At 42.1% G+C, this 25,798-nt stretch overlaps 1 protein-coding gene across 7 annotated transcripts in view; it reads left to right on the top strand.

The window, feature by feature from the left end:
* LOC117514742 (histone demethylase UTY-like) overlaps nucleotides 1–22,455 on the top strand; it is a 181,650-nt gene extending 159,195 nt beyond the window's left edge. For 4 of the 7 annotated variants that reach the window (XM_034175308.1, XM_034175332.1, XM_034175341.1 and 1 more), the window contains 11 exons: nucleotides 5,424–5,553; nucleotides 6,482–6,587; nucleotides 6,704–6,909; nucleotides 11,692–11,753; nucleotides 13,382–13,456; nucleotides 14,586–14,734; nucleotides 14,844–14,958; nucleotides 15,062–15,249; nucleotides 17,052–17,193; nucleotides 17,281–17,407; nucleotides 20,931–21,176. In XM_034175308.1, the coding sequence (XP_034031199.1) occupies nucleotides 5,424–5,553; nucleotides 6,482–6,587; nucleotides 6,704–6,909; nucleotides 11,692–11,753; nucleotides 13,382–13,456; nucleotides 14,586–14,734; nucleotides 14,844–14,958; nucleotides 15,062–15,249; nucleotides 17,052–17,193; nucleotides 17,281–17,407; nucleotides 20,931–21,143 (1,513 nt within the window). In that variant the 3' untranslated portion in view covers nucleotides 21,144–21,176. Of the gene's footprint in view, nucleotides 1–5,423; nucleotides 5,554–6,481; nucleotides 6,588–6,703; nucleotides 6,910–11,691; nucleotides 11,754–13,381; nucleotides 13,457–14,585; nucleotides 14,735–14,843; nucleotides 14,959–15,061; nucleotides 15,250–17,051; nucleotides 17,194–17,280; nucleotides 17,408–20,930; nucleotides 21,177–21,228 lie in introns of those variants that run through there. The other 3 variants (XM_034175316.1, XM_034175358.1, XM_034175323.1) reach the window with 2 other exon arrangements.
* The last annotated feature ends 3,343 nt before the right edge of the window (nucleotides 22,456–25,798 follow it).

Genomic DNA, 25,798 nt, shown 5'->3' with positions numbered 1-25,798 from the left:
AGCACAAGGGTGTCCGTAAGTGCATGTGGCACCAGGACACCCTGAGCCGGAGGTCGATGATTGACTTTGTAGTTGTATCATCTGACCTTCGGCCACGTGTCTTGGACACTCGAGTGAAGAGAGGGGCTGAGCTGTCGACCGATCACCACCTGGTGGTGAGTTGGATCCGCTGGGAAGGGAGGAAGCCAGTCAGACCTGGCAGGCCCAAACATATTGTGAGGGTCTGCTGGGAACGACTGGTGGATCCCTCTGTCAATGAGGTCTTCAACTCCCACCTCTGGGAGAGCTTCGCCCAGATCCCGGGGGAGGTGGGAGACATGGAGTCCGAGTGGACCATGTTCTCCACCTCCAGTGTCGATGCGGCCGCTCGTAGCTGTGGTCACAAGGTCTCTGGTGCCTGTCGAGGCGGCAATCCCCGAACCCGGTGGTGGACGCTGGAAGTAAGGGATGCAGTCAAGCTGAAGGAGTCCTACTTGTCCTTGTTGGTAGGTGGGACCCCGGAGGCAGCTGACAGGTACCGGCAAGCCAAGCGTGCCGCAGCCCGTGTGGTCACAGAGGCAAACACTCGGGTATGGGAGGAGTTCGGGGAGACTATGGAGGAGGACTATCGGTCGGCCTCGAAGAAATTCTGGCAAACCGTAAGACGCCTCTGGAGGCGGAAGCAGCTCTCCACCCGCACTGTCTACTGTGCGGGTGGGGAGCTGTTGACCCTGACTGGGGATGTTGTTGGGCGGTGGAAGGAATACTTCGAGGATCTCCTCAATCCCATCGTCACGTCTTCCGAAGAGGAAGCACAGACTGGGGACTCAGTGGCAGACTCATCCATTACCCAGGCCAAAGTCACCGAGGTGGTTAGAAAGCTCCTCGGTGGCAAGGCTCCTGGGGTGAATGAAATCCACCCTGAGTACCTTAAGTCTCTGGATGTTGTGGGACTGTCTTGGTTGACACGCCTCTGCAACATCGCGTGGCGGTTGGGGACAGTGCCTCTGGATTGGCAGACAAGGGTGGTGGTCCCTCTGTTTAAGAAGGGGGACCGGAGGGTGTGTTCCATCTACAGGGGGATCACACTCCTCAGCCTCCCCGATAAGGTCTATTCCAGAGCACTGGAGAGGAGAATTCAACCGATAGTTGAACCTCGGATTCAGGAGGAGTAGTGTGGTTTTCGTCCTGGTTGCGGCACACTGGACCAGCTCTACACGCTCCATCGGGTGCTTGAGAGTTCATGGGAGTTCGCCCAACCAGTCCGCATGTGCTTTGTGGATCTGGAGAAGGCATTCAATCGTGTCCCTCGGGGCACCCTGTGGGGGGTGCTCCAGGAGTACGGGGTCCAGGGTTCTTTGCTAAGGGCTATCCGGTCCCTGTACGAGCGCAGCAGGAGCTTGGTTCGCATTGCCGGTAGTAAGTCAAACCTGTTTCCAGTGCACGTTGGGCTCCGCCAGGGCTGCCCTTTGTCACTGGTTCTGTTCATTATTTTCATGGACAGAATTTCTAGGCGCAGCCAGGGTGTAGAGTGGGTCTGGTTTGGGAACCACAGAATCTCGTCTCTGCTGTTTGTCAACACGCCCAAATCCGAGGCCATGGTTCTCAACCGGAAAAAGGTGCTTTGCCCTCTACAGGTCGTTGGAGTATCCTTGCCTCAAGTGGAGGAGTTTAAGTATCTCGGGGTCTTGTTCACAAGTGAGGGACGGATGGAGCGTGAGATCGATAGACGGATCGGTGTAGCGTCTGCAGTGATGCGGTCGCTGTAAAGGACCGTCATGGTGAAGAGAGAGCTGAGTAGGGGGGCAAAGCTCTCGATTTACCGATCGATCTACGTTTCGATCCTTACCTATGGTCATGAGATTTGGCTCATGACCCAAAGAACAAAATCGCAAGTACAAGCGGCCGAGATGAGTTTCCTCCGCAGGGTGGCTGGGCGCTCCCTTAGAGATAGGGTGAGGAGCTCAGTCACTCGGGAGGAGCTCGAATTCGAGCCGCTGCTCCTCCACGTTGAAAGGAGCCAGTTGAGGTGGCTCGGGCATCTTTTCCGGATGCCCCCTGTATGCCTCGCTGGAGAGGTGTTCCGGGCACGTCCCATTGGAAGGAGGCCCCGGGGAAGACCCAGGACACGCTGGAGTGACTATGTCTCTCGGCTGGCTTGGGAACGCCTTGGGGTTCCCCCGGAGGAGCTGGCTTTGCTTGAGCTGCTGCCCCCGCGACCCGACTCCGGATAAAGCAGTAGAAAATGGATGGATCTTTCTGCAGGTCATGTGGGTGTTAAGTCGAAGAGAAAGAAGTCAGTGGTGTCCTGACCAGGAAAATCAGAAATTTAACTTGCCATGTAGCTGATAAATCGAAATGCTCAGTTGATATTGTTTACCTTGCACTGATGTTTGAGTAAAAAAAAACAAACAAAAAAACATACACACAAGCATTTTAACTTTATTGAATAAACTTGTAGCATAAATGTTGTGCTGTATGTACATTTTATTTTTCTTCACTTCATTCTACTATGAGTCACATCTAACATACAATTAAGAATATGAACAGTTATAATGCTGTCAGTAATTTGCTGCCTGAGACAGATGTACAAGTCACATATGTCACGCCATCCACTCCCCACTTCTTTACTAGTTTAGGAGGTCCTGCCATATATTACTAAGTGACATACATGTGTAATGATACACAAAAAGCACACTTTGGTTTGCTTTCAGGACAGAGGAAAGAAGCTGAACATTATTTAGTTTTTTGTTTTGTGACATATGTGTTTCAAAAATAAATGTGACTGTGGTGCAATTTGTATTTTTTCCTCTTCATGGTGTGTTTTTGACAGGTGTGACTTGTCGTCTGGAAAAATACATGTGCATGAAAATTATAACAAATTACATTATATGCAGTAAAATAGATGCTCAGGTGATAGGGCTGAGCGATTAAACAAGCTGGAACCACAACGGACAGATCTTTCATTATGTTTGGGAATATGCACTTTTGGTCAGAGGTTTACATACACCCATCATGTGCAAGACTGTCAGTATTTGCAGGGCAAACCATTGCTCCATCACGTAACAGTTTAGTTTTTATATCTTGAAATTAAATGCTGTGTTCAGATGTCACCAGAACTTGTCGCTAGATATTTCTTGTCCTCTGATGTGTTGCATATCATCTAAAGTTGGTTGATTTTTCTTTTTCTTTATGCACAACAGCATGGAATTTGCAGCTTACCCTGTGTGTTGTCTCCTTCAGTTTTTGTGAAGAGAGGCTGTAGCAAAGCCGTATGGTAAATGGACTCCAAGCACATTACAGGGTCCAATTATGGCTTTCTCAATAGTGTAAACACAGTTTTACATAAGGAATGTGAAAACTGCTCATTAAGTGTGGCCAGTGGCAGTGTTCCAACCCCCGCAATTAACATTTACCAACCCCCAAATGTGGTGATGCAACAGATAAATGTTTCTTCACAGTTCACATCTACAGAAGCCTGTAAAGCCTTGGTCCCAGCGAATAAGCCATAAATAATGAGCCACGCATCATGGGTGTATCAGAGATTATTAGAAGAATGATCCACGTTTTAAGCTATCACGCATCTGCTACTAAGGTGCCCCTATGTGCCTCTGTACCTCACATGTGCCACGTATCAGCCTCTAATGAGCCATGACTGACCTGTCATTTGAGCCCCATCCAGCCTCAAATGGCTTGTGTCGCCGCATATGATCCACGTCAAGCCACATATGATCCATGTAGTACCATGTAACGTGGCGTTGGTGCACATTTAGGCACGAGTTTGGTCCAAACCTCCAGCCCTCCCACACTTTGTCACTTTTAAAGTGTGGGTTTTCAATTCACAGCATCCATTCAAGATGTCACATTTTTTAAACGCAGTCCTAAAAAGACGCTCCTGCACAGTCTGGCCAGTGTGCGTATCCGTGCGCCAGGCTGTTTTTCTCCTGTGTTCCAGAGCCGTTAAATGCAGCACTTTTGTGTGTTCACCCAGCTCTCTGTGACCAAAAAAAATAAAATAAAGACACCACAATGAGGTGCCCGCTTTAATTATATGCACCCACAATGTGGCTTTGTAAACTTGTAGCATCGCCTGCTACATTGATTAGCGCTTACATTAGTTATGGGCATGCTCTATGGTGGTCTTCTTGGTTTTTTGTGGGAGCGTTACAGTGCCACCTACAGGCCTGGCATATGTGCTACAGCTTTAAACGAAGATTCGAGGCAAAGAATTTGCCTCAAACATTTTTTGAAATTGAATTATTCAAATTACTCGATTAATCGTTTCAGCCCTAGACTGGTGCATCCAGAGTTTGTTGTCTTCCACCACCATCTCTGTGTCTAAAGCCCAGGTTACACATAGACGGTTTTGTCGGCGGGTAGTACGTAGACCGAAGTTCGCAGTAGTTCCGGCTGTTTTCGCGGTGGAAAGGGGCGGAGCATTTTGCCGGCGTTTTGAGCGCCGTACTAGCAGCAAATACATAAAACGCCGTTGTAGTGGCTGCCTAAGTAGCTTACCTCACTAGTTTCCTTCTTTGGCTTCTTTCATGAGTACACAGTTTTTGAAAAGTGTGTACTCCAGATAGGTTTACTGTGCCATACTGTTTGTATTTATTAATGGTTGATGTAAATTCAGTGACATCTAAATGTCTATATCTATCGTCTATCCATCCATCCCCTGATGGAAGAACGCTGTCTATAAAAATAATTTGCAGTAAATATTTTATTATATATTCTGACTACAGAAACCGAAATTTCCATTTATTTAAGAACATTTTAAGTTCTGTACTAATAAATCCATTGTTGCCTTTGATTCTGTATTATTGTCATATGGTCTGTAACAGTTTTTTTGGACAAATTAAATTTTCATACACCAGGTTGTTCAAGAACAAAAAGCTGAGTGTTTTTCAGTATTAACTGTGAAATGCATAAAACACTTATCCAGTAATCTCATTATCAGCATAAAAATGTTTTGTCTTTACATTAAGAATTATTTGTGTGGTATTGCAAAATATTTTGACATTCTGTCAAGCTGATTTTTGCTGCATATAAAGGATGCAAAGGAAAAGGATTTGTGTAGATTAACTTTTGTTTTGAAGGTGTCTCCCCCAAGTGGAGTTGTTGGGTAACAACCAAACCAGATGCAAACTGTTATGTAACTGCAAATGACACCAAAGATGACTGGGCAGCCTTGTTGCTATGCAGATATTAGTCAGCACCGACTATTTTGTTGAATAGATTACCAAAATTCAATGCTTTCTCATCTTTAGGTAATTAGCTTGGTTTGTAATTCGTGTGTGTGTGTTACTCATGATTACGACTTTTTTTTTTTTTTAGGTTTGGAAGCAGATGTTAACAGCTGGTTTATATTCTGTTCTGTATCACATGTGGTGTTGCAGTTTCTGTTTCTCATTAAAGGACTAAAGGCTTTTATTGTGTCTGTACAGAAACCTCGGTAAAAACGGCCTTTCAAACAACAGTATCCTCCTTGATAAGTGTCCACCGCCTCGGCTGCCCCCTCCACCCTCACCAGCCCTGCCCAAAGACAAACTGAACCCACCTACACCCAGTATATATGTGAGTGTTACACCGACATTTTTAACCCACTGTGTCATCTAAAGGTGTTCATCATCAGTTCGAAAGAAATACTTGAATTTCTCAAGTCAGACAATTGATTCAGAAGTGTGGAGGAAGATTTGCACATTTGTGGCTGCAATTATTACTAAGGTGAATTAAAAAGTGATAAGTAAAACAAGATTGTCAGGCTACAGGTCAGATTTCAGCTATAAAATAGGAATCATGGAGAACAGGCCCTCAAAATTGCACTTTTGTCATACATGAAAAATACCCCTTAAAATTGGTCTTGAGGGGTAAAAAACCCTAACCTTTAAAATCTGCTGGGTACATAAAGGGCACCAGCAGGTGTCTTCTTTTTTTTGGGGGGGGGGGGGGGGTCCGTGATCTCAAATATGTTGTCATACAACACAACAGTCTGTTTAGATACTAGCTAGCATGCAAGTTAATCTCAAAAGTCTATAAAAGGAGGATGGCAGCAAACAGTCAAAACTGTGGCTGAGAGAAAATGAGGAAAGCAAGTTAGGTTCTGTGAACTCTGCTGTACAATATTTGAATCTCACGTTCACAGAGCCCAAGTTCATCATGAGCCACTGCCACTAGCATCTCAGTAGCACCAGCATTGGAACCAGGGACAGCTAGCTGTGCCACAATTCTGCTTGGTGGTAGAGGGATAGAAGTAGGGAATTGTGAATTTTGCATTGAAATGGGGTGAAGAATATCAAAAAAGCATCAGCACATGTGTTTAAAGCCCATGTAGAAAACTGTACTTTACATGATAATAATCCCAACTCTCCTTTGACATTTTATCAATGAGTACTGTTTTGTATTTGTGGGTCATACTTGTTTCATTGAGGGTCTTATTGTATGTCACTTAAAAAAAAGTTATTGATGGGAAAACCTGTCTTTTATCTTGACTTTGTGTTTACAGTTGGAGAACAAGAGGGATGCTTTCTTCCCACCTCTGCACCAGTTCTGCACAAACCCGTCTAACCCTGTCACTGTCATCAGAGGCCTAGCTGGAGCACTCAAACTGGGTAAAATATATTGTTGGCTGTATGTATATCACGGCTGGTTTTGTATAAAAATCACATGCTTAAGAATTTGAAAGACTGATCTGATATATTCTGCTCACTCATCCTCACATCTGCAGATCTGGGTCTGTTCTCCACTAAGACTCTGGTAGAAGCCAACCCAGAACACCTGGTGGAGGTTTGGACTCAGCTTTCGCAGCCTGCTGATGAGAACTGGGATCCAACTGGCACCAAGAAAATGTGGCGCTGTGAGAGCGCCCGCGCCCACACCACCATCGCCAAATATGCTCAGTATCAGGCCGCTTCCTTCCAGGAGTCACTACGGGTCAGTTCCCAAAACATGGAAGGACTGAAGTTGAGGCAGTATTGAATTGGGAAGAAATGACAAAATGCTATTATTTAGCACAACCATTGCTGTTGGAATGGCATTATCTCACGAGGACAAAGCCAAGTAGTCACATTTCATTGAAACACTGTCACGTCACAGGTTTTTTTTTTTTTTTTTTTTTTTGATGTTCTGAAACTACCGCTTAAATTTTGCACAAAGGTGTAATGGAAGCCTGCCTGCTGTTTCAGATCAATACTGGGTTTTCTTAAGTCTTTGGTCAACTTTGATATGCAGCAAAATATAAAGTTAATTAGCTCCCCACATGCACTTTATCTTTTCATGGTTTTCTAAAGTGAAACCACAGTTTGGATGGTTTACTACAGTCTATCCTTTCCTCGGCTATTAACATGCACATTAGCTTGTGTGCAGACAGATTCTCTGTTGCATTGATGCATAATGTGATCATGGTGACAGGTCCTGACAGAACAGTACCATGTAGTCAGAGCTCCCACAAGTAGAGCTAGTAATTGTTAATACACAATTTATACACCATGCTATGTATTGTCTGACACATGGTGCTTCTGTGGTAATTACTGCAGTATAATTGCCATAAATGACTAAAACATTGCTGGTTGCACATTTATGCACTGGACAGATTTTTATTTTGCATTACAACCCTGAAATGCTCATTTAAAGGGTATTTTTCATATGTGGGACAACATTTTTAAGGATAATCCTGAGTCATGGTCGACCGAATTATCAGCTTTCTCAAGCTGATAATTATAAGTATTGTAGGAGACTGATAAGATATCTGCCTACAGTAAAAATGCTGTAATATAATCCTAACTCTTAACACAAACTTTCTTGAAGTACCTTACATCAGTGATATGTGGTGAGGCACTGACTTCATCACAATCAGATATACAAACATATGAATCCTACAGAGTAGCTTATTCACAATGTGATTGGCAGCAGTTAATGGGTTATGTTTAAAATCTCATATCAGCATTCTTTACACATACAAACTGTGGCACACAAAAAAGCACATTTAATTAAAACGAACATTATTATGGTCTTACCCTTACTCATAAATGAAGTCCATGTGCCGCTCGCTCATTGATTACTTCTTTATAGAAGTCTTCTTTCCATTTTAAAAGTCTCTGTCTCAGTGGAGATCACTGCCAGGGAAGAAAGTCGTCCTTCATCAGTCCTGTTCCGACTATGTTTTGAGCCTTTTCTGGCATTGAATGTGATGGTGGTCGATCCCAGCTTGTGTTTGATGAGCCGCCTTTGCAAATTCTTCAGGTTACAATATCCCATCTGAGTCCAGACATTGTCACAAGTTGAGAAAAGAAGGCAGGAAAAGCAGAAAAAGGCAGTTCCTTGCTCGACGTCCACACAGCCAGACTGTAGTGTGTTCCACTCTGTTTGAAAATAGCGGGTGTTCTGTCACATAGTCTGAAGCAAACCTTTTAGCTCTGGTATTGGTCGTCCTTTAATTATTACCTTCTGCTTTGATTGAAAGTCCAGGTCAAAAATTGTTAGTTTGCATATGTAATCCTCCATTCTGAAGGTAAAGGCCAGGCAGGAGGAAAAAATAAATGGACTGTGGCCCTTGAATTGATAACTGTAAATTGTAGTTTGCTGTGACTTATTCTGCAGCTGAGGAGTTACTGTAAGAAGAATCCCTGAGATCACTAGTGCCCCCTACCATGAGGCAGAACTGCATGCCTCACTTCGCACCTTTTTGCAGCCATTTTATCATCGCTCAGCACACAGTTGTTGACAAAAGACACTGTAAATTATGTACATCAGCTAAACTATGGAATTTAAGTTCATGCACTCAGTGTTTGAACATTTTAATAGCGACATACAGAGACAGCAATAGAGTCTTACTACACAGCATGCCAGCAGTTAGCTGAGTGATTGCGCAATCCAACGTGAGGCACAGCTGGCTGCTGCCTCACTGTACATCTCTTCTCAGTATTTGATCGGCAAATGTGAAACTTTTGCAATTTTGAATAAAAAAAATTATCTGAAACTGGTGAAGTTAAAAGGAAAATAACTTTATAGTACAAATCACTGGATAAATATAACTTAATTTATTTTTTCATTTTACTGTTACTGTATTACAGCATATGTTTAATACACAGAACCTTTCAGCATGACCTTCCCGCAAAAAGTGCAAGGATCTATAAGCAGCATTATTATGAAGTTTACTTTTTTATGTCTGTATGTAGAACAGTAGCCTTCAGTATTGATAGGCTGAACTCATGTCTGACAAGTCAGATTGTGCTGTGGGTGGTACATTGATAAAGACCAGAAAGCAGTAAATGTTATTTCAAAAAGATGGTATAGACTAATTGCCCCTCAGTGCCTGACGTAATGGACCCAGGGCTTAATTTGAGGGGGAGCAAGCCGGAGCGCGCTCCGGAACCTCGGACGCGTGCTCCCGAACCTCTGACGTTGGCTCCGCCAGCTATTTATCCCTTTATCTACGGCGATGGCGCCCACACCATATTTTCCATATGTATCAAAGTGCATTGTTAAGCTAACACCAAGGGCTTTCCAATGATATATGGTGTATTACGGTAAACGTAAGCCTGTGATGTCATAACGCAGAGAAAAAACACGGAAGTTTCACACTCATGCGCCGCTGATTCTCATTACCGTAAGTTCTCATGTAAGCCCTCACTCTGGAAAAATTTCAACACTGACAGCAAGCCAAGAACCCGTGCTTTCCAACAGTATGCTATATGTTGCATATATTACGGTAAAGTGCGTTCGGTGACTTTTGAAACGAAGGAAAAGTATGAAAAAGAGTGCAAAAGTGACAGAAAAGTACAGAGACAGACAGCAAACATAAATGTAGTAATTTTTGAGGAAAAGGCAGGGTGTTAGTGTCATTTGTGTGGGTGTGCAGTTTATTTTAAGTGTGGAGCACAGAATTGTTCGCAGGCCCCCCTTCCCCCCCGCCCTTCTTGTTTTTCTGCACTGGAGCCACCCATCCTCTGCGCTCCGGGACCTCCCACTTTACAAATTAAGCACTGAATGAACCGTTTCTCTATATGATGGGCCCTTCTTGATTTGTAGTGTTTTGTTTTTTGTTTTTTTTTTTTCTCGTACGCCACATCTTGAGCCAATTTACAGTTAAACTGTAATGCAATTTCACATTTGCTTATTTCACATCTGTTGATGTTATGCATATGTCATAAGGTTTAAAAGGTAAAACAAAAAGCCTTAATGCTGGATGGATGTAGCATTTGCTTCCTTCCTCAAAACTTGCATGCGGTAGCTTTAATCTCGTGGGGCAGACAGTTGTGTCAGGCACGGAGCATAAAATTTTTCTGCCTTGTTACAGTGTAAATGTAAACTTTGTGGTCTAAGTGGTAGTGTGTCAACTTCAGAGTCATTGGGGCAGGTTCACATCTCAATCATGTTGGGTGGCATGGTGGCTTAGTTTCCTCACAGCAAGAAGGTCCTGGGATCACTTCCTGCCTGTTCCTTTCTGTGTGAGGTTTGCATGTTCTTCCCTTGTTCATGAGGTTTCTCTCCAGGTGGTCCGGCTTCTTCCCATTTCCAAAGATAATGTAGGGTGAGAGAATTGAAGACTTTAAATTGACCACAGGTATGAATGTGTTTATTTGTATGTCGCCCTGCGATAGACACTTAATTGGAATAAACAGATACTGACAATGAGAATGAATTATTGGAATGGATTGACTGGATCTATCGTCATTCGTTTTGGATGACATACGCTGCCTACGCTCATTAAGGGGTTGGATTTGATTTAGGGTTTGGAAATTTGGAGTCCCAGGGACTCTGAATGGTGTGGGGAGGAATTTGGAGTCCTCTTGTCATTTGATTGAGTTCCCATTCATTCAATGAATTTTGATGTTCAAATGCAATGTGCAGTTGAATACAACCCATTTATTTTTCATGAAGGGTATGCACAGCTTATTGTTTTTCTTTTATTTCTCTGCAATTCTAAATTTTACAATAAGCATCTGCAACATCTGGAGTTCTTAATTTTACAATAAGCATCTGCAACATCTGGAGTTCTTAAGATGTTGTGGCTTTAAAAAAGTTTAAATGCAAGTTGTGATGTTTGCACCGCATGGTGTGTTGCAGTGATGACTGCTAAAGAGAACTTACACTAGCGGACGTTACATGCTGTTGCTTCTGCGTCCCCAGAAAACTGTATGTAAAATCATCAATTTTATATTCATTGTTTTTTTTTGTTGTTTGTTTTTTTTTGTGTGTGTGAAGAGAGGCGCTATCAAATTAAACCCTGACAATTACAGTATTTCATAAAACATTTCTCTGTATACATTTTAAATCACTGTAGGCAGAGTATTCTGTGGAAATCCTATCTGAAATCTTTGTGGCTGACATGCACAGACCACACAGGCAGACTCAGTATGGGGACAGCGGTTCACAAATGTGTATCAGCATGCGTTTAAGGTTAATACATCTGAAGGTAAAGGCAGGTAGTGACTACAGTTGCATCAGAGCCAAAGTAGCGCATTTTAAAATGGTATTGTCTTGTTGGGAAAAAGGCTTTAAAAATGACCAATACTGACAACCAAATGAATGTCTTTTTAAAGCACATATAAATTCCTTGTCTTTAAGGTAGATTTTTTTTCTTTCTACATTTTGTAAGCAACATTATATAAGGGAAAGTCATTGTAGATCACAACAGGTTGAAGGATGAACATGTCAGAGAATTGTTGTCTGCATTATTTAGCTGCTTAATTATTTGTGTATTTGTGTGTTCAGGAGGAGAATGAGAGGAAGGCACTGAAGGAGCCCTTGGACACAGAGCAGCTGTCAGCCGAGAGGTACACAGCTTCATAGTTTAAAAAAACACTTTTTGTATACATTACGAATACACTGTCTGAGGATGAGCTTCAGTTAAAAGAGTGATGGATGATAATTAATTTCAATCAGTGTGGCTGCATTTTGTATATGGGCCACCTCTGAACTTGTATTTATTTCAGACAATCTGGCAGTTAAAGACCTTGTTTATTACTAGTTCACTTTTTTTTTGAAAATTGTTTTCCAAGTCCTATCAGTTAAAAAAATGTTTATACGAGGTCTGTGATTAAAAAAAAAAGCGATCCTTTTTATTTTTTTCAAAAAATAAATGGATTTGATTCATATGTTTTTACGTCAGACAAGCTTGAACCCTCGTGCGCATGCGTGAGTTTTGTCATGCTTGTTGGTGACGTCATTCGCCTGTGGGCAGGCTTTGAGTGAGGTGTGGACTCCCCCTCCCGTCGAAAAGTCTTTGAGACGCTGCAGGGAGACGGCGCGCGTTGCTTTATCAAATTTTTTCAGGACCAGTGAGGGATATCCGTGTGGACACTATTCGAGAAATTCAGCTGGTTTTCTGTGTAAAGTTTAACAGCTGATGAGAGATTGTGGAGTTTCTTTCGCTTTAAGGACAGCCCACAAAGCGGATCGGCGCGGATGGATGTGGCGTCCGTCTGGCTGTTTCGAGCTGAAAACATCCTAATTTAAAGCTCTGTTCACCCAGGACGTCGTCAGAGAACAGAGAAGTTTCCGAAGAGGCCGGCATGAGGAGTTTATGTGGACATTCCACTGTTAAAGGAGATTTTGTAATAAAAGAACGTGCGGACGAATTTGCCGAGTCGGGTCCATGACGACGCCCCAAATCCGTTCGCACCGCCACAGGAAAAACACCTCCGTGTTGAAAACCATTTGTAAAATTCAGGCGGCTTTTGATGGCTTTCAACAAGTGAGTATCTGAGAAATTGTTTAACAGCTGGGTATGTTCCAACTTGTCCGTTAAGGTTTCCAACGGAGGTGTTTTTCCTTTGGCGACCCCCCGCGGTCGGGTCCGGCCCGAGATGCGAATCTGCCCGCGCGTTCTTTCATTACAAAATCTCCTTAAACAGTGGAATGTCTGGATAAACTCCTGATCCTGAATTCTTCTGAAAGTTCTCTGTTATCTCACAACGTCTTGGGTCCACAGAGCCTGAAATTAGAAAGTTTTCAGCTTGAAACAGCGAGACGACTCCGCCTCGGAGCGCAGAGCGCCATCAGGCGCTGTGGGCCGTCCTTACGGCGACAGTAAAACTCCAAAATCTCTCATCAGCTGTTAAAATTTTCACCGAAACCAGCTGAATTTATCGAATGGTGTCCACTCAGTTGTGCCTTAGAGTTTTTGAAAAAAAAATTTTATCAAACAAAGCAGCAGTCTCTGAGCCATTCCTAAACAATGAAAAAAATCGACGAGAGGGTGGGCCACTCCTCACTCAAAGCCTGCCCACAGGCGAATGACGTAACCGACAGGCGTGAAAAAACTCTCGCATGCCCACGAGGGTTCAAGCATGTCTGATGTAATCACACGTGATTCAAATCCATATAGTTTTTGAAAAAAATAATAAGGTCCGTTACTTTTCTCACAGACCTCGTAAGTCCTAGTTTTTGTTTGTGTCTGCAGTGGTGTACACAAGAGGCGGGGACCCTTAAAACAGATCAAGTTTGGAACAAACATCGATGTTTCAGATGAAAGGAAGTGAGTAGCCGAATCATGTCCTCTGCCATGTGGTAGAATATGTTATTACCTGGTGCCTCAGTTGCTGACAATCTTTAAGAACAGTAGAACAGTCATGTCTGCAAGCTCTCTGGATAGATATGATGCAAGTGGAGTTCATTCATTTTCTGTACCTACTTACTCCAGTTAAGGGTCACGGAGGGCTAGAGCCTATCCCAGTAGTCATATGGCGAGAGACGTGGTACACCCTGGACAGTATGCCAATCTATCGCAGGGCCACATATAGAAAAACAAACACCCTCACGCACACCTACAGTCAATTTGAAGTTTCCAACTCACCTACCCTGCATGTCTAAGGATCTGGGAGGAAGCCAGAGAACCTAGAGGGAACCCACATGAACGCGGGGGAATATGCAAACTCCACACAGAAAGGCCCAGGTGGGAAGCAATCCCACAACCTTTTTGCTTTGAGGCAACAGTGCTAACCACTATTCCATTGTGCCACCCTGCAATTCAACTGTTTTTGTGCATTTTTTGTTTATCAAACAAGTATTTACAACAATTTGCCCAACTAGCTCAGCGGTAGAGCATGAGACTCTTAATCTTAGGATCATGGGGTGCGGGGGATAGACACAGTTGCAGTCCAGTGGGGCGGACCGTTCTATTCACAGGCAGCCGTCCACAACACGTGTGTCTCCGGGCAGGTACCCCCTCCTCTGTGCAAGGGAGAGAGGAGGGAGGGGCAGCAAGGGTGATCCGGGTCACGGCACCAGTGTAACTTGCAACGTTTCTTCCCATTTAGTTTGCCATGATGTTTGCCAGTTTTACAGCTAATTGTTGCACCCTTACAAAGTATCAAATAGCAAATAAGCTTGTCAGTTGCATAGACATTCTTAGATATATGATCGACTGTATATGTAGCTGCACATGGTGATTGCACACTTAAAGTAGATACGGACACAGCACTAACAATAAAATTTGAACAGGCTCAATGGGCTAAGTAAATTTGTAAAGGTACCTGTCCTATGGACAGGTAGATTTCAAAGTTAGTGTAGCGGTGTAGCTGTTTGTGTGGGATGTCTTTTGCTGTGCATTTTCAGTTAGACTTTGTGGAGTGCACCAAATCACATACAGCACTCATTGTCCCCAGATGGAAACAGCAGCTCCAAGAACTCAGTAAATTACCGGCTTTTGCTCGAGTAGTGTCAGCTGGCAATCTGCTGAGTCACGTGGGTCACACCATACTGGGTATGAACACGGTTCAGCTCTACATGAAGGTCCCTGGGAGCAGGATACCAGGTGAGCACACGCCTAAAATTAAGACTCCACTACTTTAGTCTGTTTCTTTGTGTGTGGATGCATCCAGTGATAAGGGTATATGTGTTTTTGTTATTTTCCCCCCCTCTAGGTCATCAAGAGCACAACAATTTCTGTGCTGTCAACATTAACATTGGACCAGGGGACTGTGAATGGTTTGCTGTACCAGAGCCATACTGGGGAGTGATGAGCAATTTCTGTGAGAAGTAAGATAAAGTTTAATTCTTAGCAGTAACCGAGTTTTTGAAAGTCGATGATAAATCAGAATTGTATATATTTGACCCAACTTTGTCCCTCTGTTATCATTAGAAACATCATCAATTTTCTGAAGGGATCATGGTGGCCGAACCTGGAGGACCTATATGAAGCAGATGTGCCTGTTTATCGGTTCATCCAGCGTCCAGGGGACCTGGTGTGGCTCAATACCGGCACAGTCCACTGGGTCCAGGCCATTGGCTGGTGCAATAATATCGCCTGGAACGTGGGACCTCTCACCGGTAAGCAATGGAATGTGAGTTACGGGTTTAATCTAGTGCTGGAAATTTCACTTTAACTGAGTTATTGGAAGACAATATAGATATCTGAGTGTATTCGCTCAGTTATTTTAATATTGTCACGCAAAAGAAATTTGATTGTGTTGTAAACCAGCAAATTAAAATATGGGGACAAACTTTCAAATCTGGTGAACAGATTTAACAAATAATATCCCATACTTTTGCCTGCCACCTACTGGCTGGTTTGTGAGTGCTGGAGTAAGTGTGCTTATTAGTGGCCCTGTTTACATGCACACTAAAAACCTGATTGCTACTTGATTACTGGCTGTTGCCTGATTATTAAGTGATCATGTAAACAGCAAAATCCGATATGTTTTAATAGATAACGACCATTATCTGATTATGAGAAATCGGATTAACAAACCTGGATTTCTTCCCAATACTCAGATTTCTTCTGTACATGTATACCATTAATCTAATTTATTTTGTTCTTTTACATTTGCACATCTGTAAAAGCAATTGGCACTTATATTTCCAGAGACACTGTTGTCTCGTCTCATCACATCACAAAGTTCAGAGTCCATTGTCCATCTCAGTCATATGTGCGGTTTACAGACATATATTAAAGTCGTGGCTGGCCCAGCCTATAGGCAGAATAGGCAATTGCTCACGATACCGTCCAAATATAAAATAATTTATAAAATAAATATAAACCCATATTATGCTGACACCCCCGTGTCACCAAAGGTAGAGCGAATCTGTATACATCTGTCTGTCTGTGTGGTCGATATGCATGTGAGATCTCGACAAAGATGCCGTTTATCTTGGTAAAAATTGGTACACAAGGTCACCTAACTAAGGCTTCAGACTGGTTTGACATTTTGGCAATGTTTTGATTCCAACTGCAAGAGGCCAGCTGGGGGCAGAGGGTCTGAAATATTCTGTATGTAATATCTTGACAGTTTTTATATGTCAAGGTGAAACATGGTACTCAAGGTGCCCTCGCCAAGACCTCAGAAAAGTTTGGCGTTGGTTTTCATTCTCATTGTGTCCGCCTTGGGACAGAGTCTCTGAAACCAAGTGTGATATCCTGACAAATGATGATGTGTACCAACCTGCAACATGAGATCGATCACCATACAAAGGTTTTGGACATGTTTGCATTTCAGTTAATATTGTCCACCAGGGAGCAGTCTCTGAAACAGACACTCGGCAAGGTGTTCATAAATATAATCAAACTTCCTACTGTAGATACTATCCCTCTTGTAATATATGTCACAAACAAGGTTTGTAGCATAAAGCTTTCACTACCAGTGAAATGGGCACCTCCTTCCTAGACTTGTGGGGGTTTTTTTTGTATTAAATGCAATAGTGCCACCCAGTGGCAGTATGGAAATGTAGATATCTAGATTAATTACACTATAAAGCAGAAGCTGCATGAGTGACTCTCCAAACATTATTCTGTCTGTGCAATAGCATGATCCAGGCTGTCTGCTGTGTGCAGAAGTGATGACCACAGACTCACGGAATCAGTCTATAATCACATTAAGTCTCTGAAGCTGTTCTGCAGCTGCACTGCACAGTATTTGCAAAAATCAGCATTTCTACACTAGATGGATGGTATAACTTATAATTTTGTGAAATCTTTTTAAAAAAAATCTGATAAATTTGAATAATTACAATTTGTCTTCTGCTTCTGCGATGATTTTCATTCCTGTCCTGATGTTTTTCAAAACATCTGACTGCTTGTCATTCACACTTGGGTCCTCAATTGCACTCTTTTTTTTTTTCCTCCTTCTTTTCAGCTCACCAGTATAAGTTAGCAGTGGAGCGTTACGAGTGGAATAAACTCCAGAGTGTCAAATCCATGGTTCCCATGGTTCATCTCTCCTGGAACATGGCACGCAACATCAAAGTGTCTGACCACAAGCTGTTTGAGATGATCAAGTGAGTGACAGAATCTTTGAGTCTCAGCCCACCCGACACAGTTTTGTTTGCTCCTGTGTCTGACCAGAATCAAACCGCCCTGCACAGGTACTGCTTGCTGCGAACATTAAAGCAGTGTCAGTGGATGAAGGAAGCTTTGGCATCAGCCGGCAAGGAGACTGTGCTGAGGCCGAGGACCAGGGATGAGCCGGCACACTACTGCACCATCTGTGAGGTCAGTGACCATGGCGACAATGCACCAACATCAAGGCTGTGAATTCTATCAGAATGTCACATTTTTGGTTCTCCAAATGTGAAAGGAAGGAAGCTGTGATGATGCCTTGAACCTTTGACTCCGTCATGGTCTTCTTTAGTCACTCTGATTACATTTTGATGGTTTAAATCTACGATTCAAAACTAGAGTGAAGCATCACCGTGCTACCTGCATATTCATCTCTGATACTGTGATGCCCATCAGCTTTTTCTTTGGTCTTTAATTTTAATTAGTCACTATACAGGTGATTTTCCTAAGGATAAGACAATATCAGACACATTGGACCAAGGGGGTCCTGGTTTGGGCTGAATTGTTTTTTGTGAGATGGGTATGGTACCCAAACTTCAAAATCCAAACTGTTCCAGTGTTGACCGTTTATGACCAAAGTTACAGCACCCCCTTTTTTGGGCACCCTGGGGCAGTTACAAAAAAATGTATAAGTTCCCATCTCTCTAATTCATAACTTTGAGGGTGTCCTAGTTCTTAGTGTCTTGATATGGAGACTACAGGAAAGGCACAATACAGTATTATTACCTTACTGGGACACCCTCAAAGTTGACCAATAAGGGGTGCTGAAAACACTCCAAGCTGAAAAAAGCTTAAAGTAGGCCTACCATTATTTTGAAACTTTAAGGGTATCCTACAAGTTTTATTGCAGGTATTGTTCATTTGGGAGGGGTCTGATAGGTTTGTATTGTTATTTCAGTGGGACAGCCTCAAAGTTGGGAGAAAAAGGGGTCCAAAAGGGCCCTAACGCAAAACTACGGGGGGGGGGGGGGGGGGGGGGGTATAAAGGGTTCCTTTAAGGACCCAATTTTTCAAAACTTTGAGGGTGAATTCATAAACAAGTTACAGTATTTGAAAGGCATAGACCTAAATGTTAAAACAACTGGGATCTACTGTTGTGTGCTTTTAGTAACGAAGAAAACCAAAATTGAATTTGGCGGCAGCACTGTTCAAATACTAAGGGCACCATGAGGTCTACTGGTAGCTATTGTAGCCTACTGTTGAGCCCCAACAAAATCAACACCTTTTTTAAAAAAACAGTTCCTGAGGTTTTCAAGAGTAGTTGTATTTTGCTTCCATGCTGTTTGTGGCTTCAGGAGTCACATGGGTGCACTTTGATTATCAAGGGCACTAAGTGCAAATGGATAAACAAGTCCATCACATCTCACACAAAAAAATTCAGCCCAAACCAGGGGGGGTCAACAATCCGGGCTGTCTGAAACTTAGGAAAATCGATACTTGGGTCACATCTTACAACAGAAAATGGTTTTTATTAGGACGGGTGTATAACTGCAAAATGTTAAATACCCCACGCCTTTAACTCTCTGAACTGCACAACACACTGGCAAGTATGAAAGGCTTTTCATATAAAAAATAAAATAAAATTTGCACAAGTTACACCACTTATCATAGCCAGAAACTGCACAAACAGAAATCATCATCAGGTTTATAAATTTCTGGCAGTCCTTGATCCGCACATCCACTGAACATTTCAGTCAGGAAAAATAGCCAAATCTGTTTAAAGGAGAACTTTGTAACTTTGGGCAGTTTTTGGCTGCTTTGTCAGTTTTTTGGTTGTATTCTTCACTACAAAGCTCCCCCTACAGCTCAGCACAATATATTAGGGCTGGGTATTGATTGAAATTTCAAGAATCAATTCAAATCAGATTCTTAAGATTCAGAATGTATTATTTCTATTAATATTTATATTCTGCAGCAAGGCTGCTGTCCCGCTCAAACAAAAAGACTCATATTTCTCCTATTTTAAAGTCTCTTCATTGACTCCCAGTGTCGTTTCATTTTCATTTTAAAGTCCTGGTGTTGACTTTTAGAGCTTTGCATGGCCAGGCTCCCTCCTACATTAGAGACCTGTTATGTCCCTACACTCCCTCTCGGAGCCTGAGGTCAGTGGATCAGAACCTTCTGAGGGTCCCTTGTACCCACTTTAAGACCCGAGGAGATCGCTCTTTCCAGGCTGTTGTGCCGAGGCTCTGGAATGATCTCCCTTTGTCTCTTCATTCACTGAACTCTGTTGATGTTTTTAAGAGCAAACTTAAAACTCATCTGTTTCTCCAGGCATTCAAACCGCAGTAGTGAGAGGGCTGTTTTATGACCACTGTATGTGTCTGTTATTTTATTGTGATGTTAATTGTAGTTTCACAGAATTTATATCTGTGTGTGCCTTTTGTGAAGCACTTTGTGACTTCTCTTGTCTGTGAAAGGTGCTCTATAAATAAACATTACTTACTATTTTGATCCGATCCGGGTTAGTGTTATTAAAGCTGTTTTTTGAGCTGTTACCTGATTGTCTAGTTATGCAGCATATTAATACTACTTCACAAACTTTGGCCCTCAAAATGGTGGCAATAGTGTTTCAGAGAGTTATAAATTTAAAACCACCAGCGGTATTGTAAACTGAAGTTGTCCATCATGTAAAGGAAATAATAATAATAATTATTTCCTCTGTTTTGTGGGACTAAATGAGCAGCTCCAAAAAGCTACACTGATTATGGTCGGAATTAATAACTTTAGAGCGAAGTTTTTGTGCGTCCCAGCATGGTAAATATGTGTACCAAATTTCATGAGGCTACGATGATAAAAGTGAGAATTATAATAATAATAATTAATAATAATAATAAACAGTGCAATTACAATAGAGTCCTTGTAGGACTTTTTCCTACTTGGGCCCTAATAAATACAATGGAACAGCCACGCCAGCCAGAGTGAAAGGAAGATTATTCAATCATTTCTGGACCATGTTGAAAGAAATCTGAAAACACTACACTGGAATATGGAGTATATTATCAAGAAATTAATATTCGTGTATTCTTATATTAGTAGAATATACAGTGTCAAAGCGACTGTCATGTCACCCACCAAATTGAATAATGCTAAGCAAGATGGAAGCTGCCTGGCAACAGCTCACAGGCTGCATCTGCCATCTAGTGGATTAAATAGAAATGGATGATCACAGTACATAACAATAAACACTTTCTATATGAATGAATATACTTCTTGCTGTGATTCTGTCGTTTCTGTGGCGGTGAATTGTGAAAAATTAACCTTCAGTGAGTAAAAATTTGAGGGGAACAAAATAAGAGAGGGCAAATTATTTGGGGTTCAGTCTAATTTTAGAACATGGTGTCATTGTGGTTTTATGTTGCATTTCCTGCATGTGAATCTTGAGTATTTAACAGTTTAGCCAGAAGATTATGTTGATGACATTAAAAATATATTTGTTTTGACCTGAATTCTCTACAAATGCACCAGGATTAGTAGAAATGCACCAGAGTGCAGACCTCTACCAGCGTAATGATGTCCAACCAGTTTCACCTCTGCTAGTGGATGAAGGGCATCTGGGGCGGTTTTGTGTCAGACCTTTGTGATGTCACTAACAACATGTTTGCGACACATGTCCACATGCCCTCACTCTGTGGAGCAGCTGCAGGTTTCGTTCAGCTTCATGTGTGTCCGACAGGTGGAGGTGTTCAACCTGCTGTTTGTGCGCCGCGAGCTGCTCTCGAAGAAACAGTACGTGGTTCACTGCCAGGACTGTGCCAGGAAAGGCAGCGCCACGCTCGATGACTTCATGGTGCTCGAGCAGCACAGGATGGAGGAGCTGATGCAGGTCTATGACCAGTTCACATTAGTAAGTGACCACGCCCCCACCAGGAGCAGACTTCCCATGTAGTGTAAAGGATCATCAGAATGTCCCGAGGCTGAAATTCACACAGTCTTGTTTCATTTATCACAACTGTTTTTCTTACTGTTGACAGACCTAAAAATGAGCTGTCCCCCCCCTCTCTCTGCCAGGCCCCTCCTCTTCATTCATCTTCATCTTGACATTAGGCGACACATCTATGTTCTGCTGCAGAGCCATGAACCCCATTTATACAAACTTGTGGAAAAAGAACAACAACAAAACATCTACATTCACGGACCATTTGTGATATTCAGGAACGACAAGGCCGTCTCCCCGCCGTCACCACTGCTCCTCCCAGATGGCTGGCTAGAGACCGAGGCGGCCGAGTGTGTCAGTCTATGCAACCTGTTTAAAGTGCTGGCTACGGCCCATCCAGGCGGAGGTGCCACCAAGCTCACCAACAGGACTGTTCCCCCACCCCAACCCCCCTGCTCCCATTGACAATGGTTGCGCCCTGTTTTAACAGAGGACTTAATCAAAAGCGGTTGGGACGGGGGAGGAGTGGAATTCTTAAGGCGTGATTAAAACTGTTTTGTAGATACTCGTTAACTCACAACTGGCAACACCACCGTTGAAGACTACTGACTTGACAACCTTTTCCCCTTGTCTTTTTAGTGTTCCGGTAACAGGATGAAGCTTTGGCTTCACCTTTGATTTCAAGATTCCCCCAAATTTTACTTACTTTTTTTTTTGCCCCTTCTAAGGAGCACTGGCCCATCTGATGTTTTTTTTCTGTGGTAGATGGTAATTTTAACACTCTTTGGACAGCAAAATCTCCCAGAAACATTATTTAAAAAAAAGTAATGTGAAATTTAGATTTTTTTTTTTTTTTTTTTTACAGCTTTTGTGTTTTGTTTTACTTTTCATATGTTTCATTTCTTAGGTAAAAAGAAAAAAGGAAAAAAAAATAGGGAATAAAAACCTTACTAGCCAAGTCACAAAGAAAATGGGTTGCACACACTTACGGAATAAAATTTAATTTGTGATTGGTTTTTTTTTTTTATGTTTCTAATCTTGATGTAAATTTACACTATTTATAAATGCATATTTATTGCTTGAAAATATTTGTTGATGGAATGCTGTTATTTTTTTTCCAGAGTACCTGCCATTAAATTTGAAGGAGTTTTGTCATTTTAACATGACTCCTCTTACATTTTCTATATATATAAATATATATATATATATATATAAATATATAAATAAAATTGCTCAGCAAGCATTGTACAGAAACGGACATTTAAAATTGTTTTATTGTTTGAAGAATGTTTTATGAGTCAATAAACACAAAGTTGTCAAATTATCCAGGCGCCGGCTGCTTCCTCAAGCATGCTACAGAAAAATGCAAATTTAACATCAGACACATTTTTAGGGTGTAACAGCAAGAACACTGGATTAGTGTATTGCAAGCATTGATGTAAATGAGTATAGGTTTGAAACCCAGCAGACAATGTAGCTGTAGACTGACACACACAGAATCCTACACTATATGCCAGGTCCAGAACATACCCAAGAATCTCGGGTTAACTACCTCTTATTTTTCTACCACAAAGGAGAGAAGATTACCAGGAGAAACTGAGGTAGATGAACATGGACAGAAAAACAATGCATTAATCTTGGTAGCAATGTCCAGGTCTCATCTATAAAAGCTGTGAAATAGTTGAAACAAAATTGCACACAGTCTAACGTGGTCATCTGAGGATGCTGGCAGAGACCCAGTAGCCAGATGTAGCTGCTGCCAGCCCCACAGGATCTACACTGACTACTGAGCAACTGCGAGGCACCCCATGGCTCTGCAGCTCCGGACGGGGCCAAAATGGCCGCCGCATTGCAGCAAAGAGGAACCAAGAAAGAGGAAGCCAACAGTTGTGTTGGTGATGAGGAGAGGACATGACATAGGCCTGGTTTTAATAAAGCAGTCTAATCTTGTTTAGTGGACTAAAGTCACTTAGTTGAATTATATTTTGACGTTAGTCGTTGCGCAAAGTGCTTAGTCTGTTAAAGTTTAATGTTACCGGACTAAAGTTTTAAGCCTGGTACAGAGGAGGCTAATCCTATCATGTACCACCACTTGATAGCAGAGGAAGGAAGGAGAGCCTTGCCACGGGAGCGGGTGTTCTGGGACCGGCATAATCCAATGGAGATGTTTACGGAGGCCAAGGCTGGGAGCGCTTCTCTGCTGGGGCAGACTCAGCCATGTTTATAGTGGATGGACCAACCCAGAAATAAAACTGTCGCGCATAGGAGGTGTTTCTTGGCAATTGTACTTGTGAGGCCGCTATGACCGTGAAAATCAAGTAATGTAACACGGCTAATCTACAAGTTTAGCAGTCTGTGAAACGGAGATTAGACAGATAATGTTGTACTACTAAGCGTAAGTAAGTTTAGTAGACTAAAAGATTAATTAGACTGTCTTATGAAACCAGGCCCAGTGTAGCAGGAAAATGAAACATTTAGTACTTTGTAATTACAACATGAAATCATTAGCCAATAGAACCCTTTAGCCTTTCCTCACATGCACTCTAATGTATAGATGCTCTAACGAGCTGTGTGCCATCACATATGAACCCTCAATTTAAATTCTACACAATCTCTGCTAGACATTACAACTTTTCACACGTAACCTCACAGCCAAATTATGGAGGTGAAAATGTGAATCTTGGGGTTTGAATACCCAGTGAGGTCCAGCAATTTGAAGCATTCTATTTTTTACTACAGTATCTGAGGCATTTTTTTATTCTACATCTGACAGCTTTTTAAATCTGTACATTTAGATTAACAGTAAAAAAAAATACGAGTATAATCAGGTATAATCGATCAAAAGGTTTTCTTGGACCACGGGGAGAAATTCACAAGCTTCCCCAGCAGTACATAAATGTATATATAATAAATTAAAATCTGCACTTTTGCTAACTACATTAAGGTGATGAACACAGTGCATCAGTCAGTATCATGCAATACTGCATAATATACTTACGATAATGCTGAACTGTTACTTGTAGCAGTATTTCTGTTGTTTTAACTACCTAAAATAGAGAATTTTTTTTCCACTACCTATGCTGTAAAAAGGACATTTTCACTGAGGTGTGTGTGTGTGGTGGCCCTAAAGTGCAACCCCCCAATAAGCCAGTGTTGTTCTCTGAAATGAGTTTTTGCAGTCTAATTTTTCTGAAATCTCAACTTTATTTTTTAATCATTTAGAATTGATGTGGTTTCAGTTTTGTTAATGTGTTCATAACTGGCTCTGACATGCTAAAATTCCACTGCATCTTGATGCCTTGATGCCCTTCTAAGATCAGCTGAATCCAAATTGGGATTTTAAAGCAAAATGCATTGTTTTCAGTCCTGTTAATGTTTGCAGGAATGTCAGATTTTATGTTTTGTGAATGTTTTTTTGTCAATGTTATGTTTGCTGCTCCATGGCCACTGCAGAGTTCCGTTGATGCATTTAAAAACTTGGTACAATCAAAGGTGCTTCCATGGTTTCATCTGTCTCAAGATGAAGTGGATCCAGATCAGGATTCTGAAATGGAATCCTTTCAGTTTTCTTCATGTGCTTTGTGTTTGTGCTGTTAATTTGTCATTGGAAAATATTGTTTTACACCAGGGCCAGTTTACCACTCCTTTAAAAAAAAAAAAAAAAAATATATATATATATATAAAAAATTTGATGTGTCCAGGTTGGCCCCTCTTTAAATAGGCACCATATTTTCAGTTGCGTTGAAGGGAAATGGAGATTTTTCAGCTCCGGTTTCCTCCCACATCCAAAGACATGCGGGTTAGGTGGATTGGAGTCTTTAAATTGTCCGTAGGTGTGTGTGGGTGTGTCTGTGCTTGTTTGTCTGTTTGTGGCCCTGCGACAGACTAGCGTCCTGTTCTGGGTGTACCCTGCCTCGCGCTCTATGACTGCTGGGATAGGCTCCAGCCCTCTGCGACCCTTAATTGGACTAAGCGGTAGAAGATGAATGAATGTACTATGTTTAATTGTTTTCATCCCTCAACAATCAGCTTGTACTGACTCAGTGAAAACTGATGCTGGTATATATAAATATTTTTGAAGATTCCTTACATTTTGTGGGCTAAATTTGCACACCGTATGGGCTAAACTTGACCACTGTATGGATCTTCACCAGACTACAAGAAACCTTGAATGGTATGTTCAGTGATGAAAAGAACCATTTTGAGTTCTTACAGCTGTCCCCCACACAGTCACATTATGTAGCTGTTGAGCTTATGATGACATTTGCGTTCTAAATTGGTTGTCCTTTCGGCTGCTCCCGTTTTGTTTGGGTTCGCCACAGGGGATACAGCCAGATCTGCGCTGGTAATTGGCACAGATTTTATGCCAGATGCCCTTCCTGACGCAACTCCAGTTTTACTTGGAGAAACACACACAGCCCCTGGACTTCCAATTTGCAATATAAATCAGTACTGGACTGGTTTAAAATCATTTTTTGTCGAGAGTGAAAAGATGAAGCCCAAATCAGCTGAAAAAATAAAATTCAAGCGTTCCCCTTGAAAAGGTTTTCTGCAGCGTCAGGTTTTCAGTTTCGCTAAGGCTTATGTTTTCCAACACAGTCACTGTGGTTTGCCTTTCAGGATTACTGCAAGATGGCTCCAATTTAGAAATGGATGCATTTTCAATC

The sequence above is a fragment of the Thalassophryne amazonica genome, chromosome 1 (assembly GCF_902500255.1).
Source record: "Thalassophryne amazonica chromosome 1, fThaAma1.1, whole genome shotgun sequence".
In the NCBI taxonomy this organism is placed as follows: Eukaryota; Metazoa; Chordata; class Actinopteri; order Batrachoidiformes; family Batrachoididae; genus Thalassophryne; species Thalassophryne amazonica.
The sequence above is the reverse complement of the archived record's forward strand: the minus strand, read 5'-3'. Positions and strand labels throughout refer to the sequence as shown.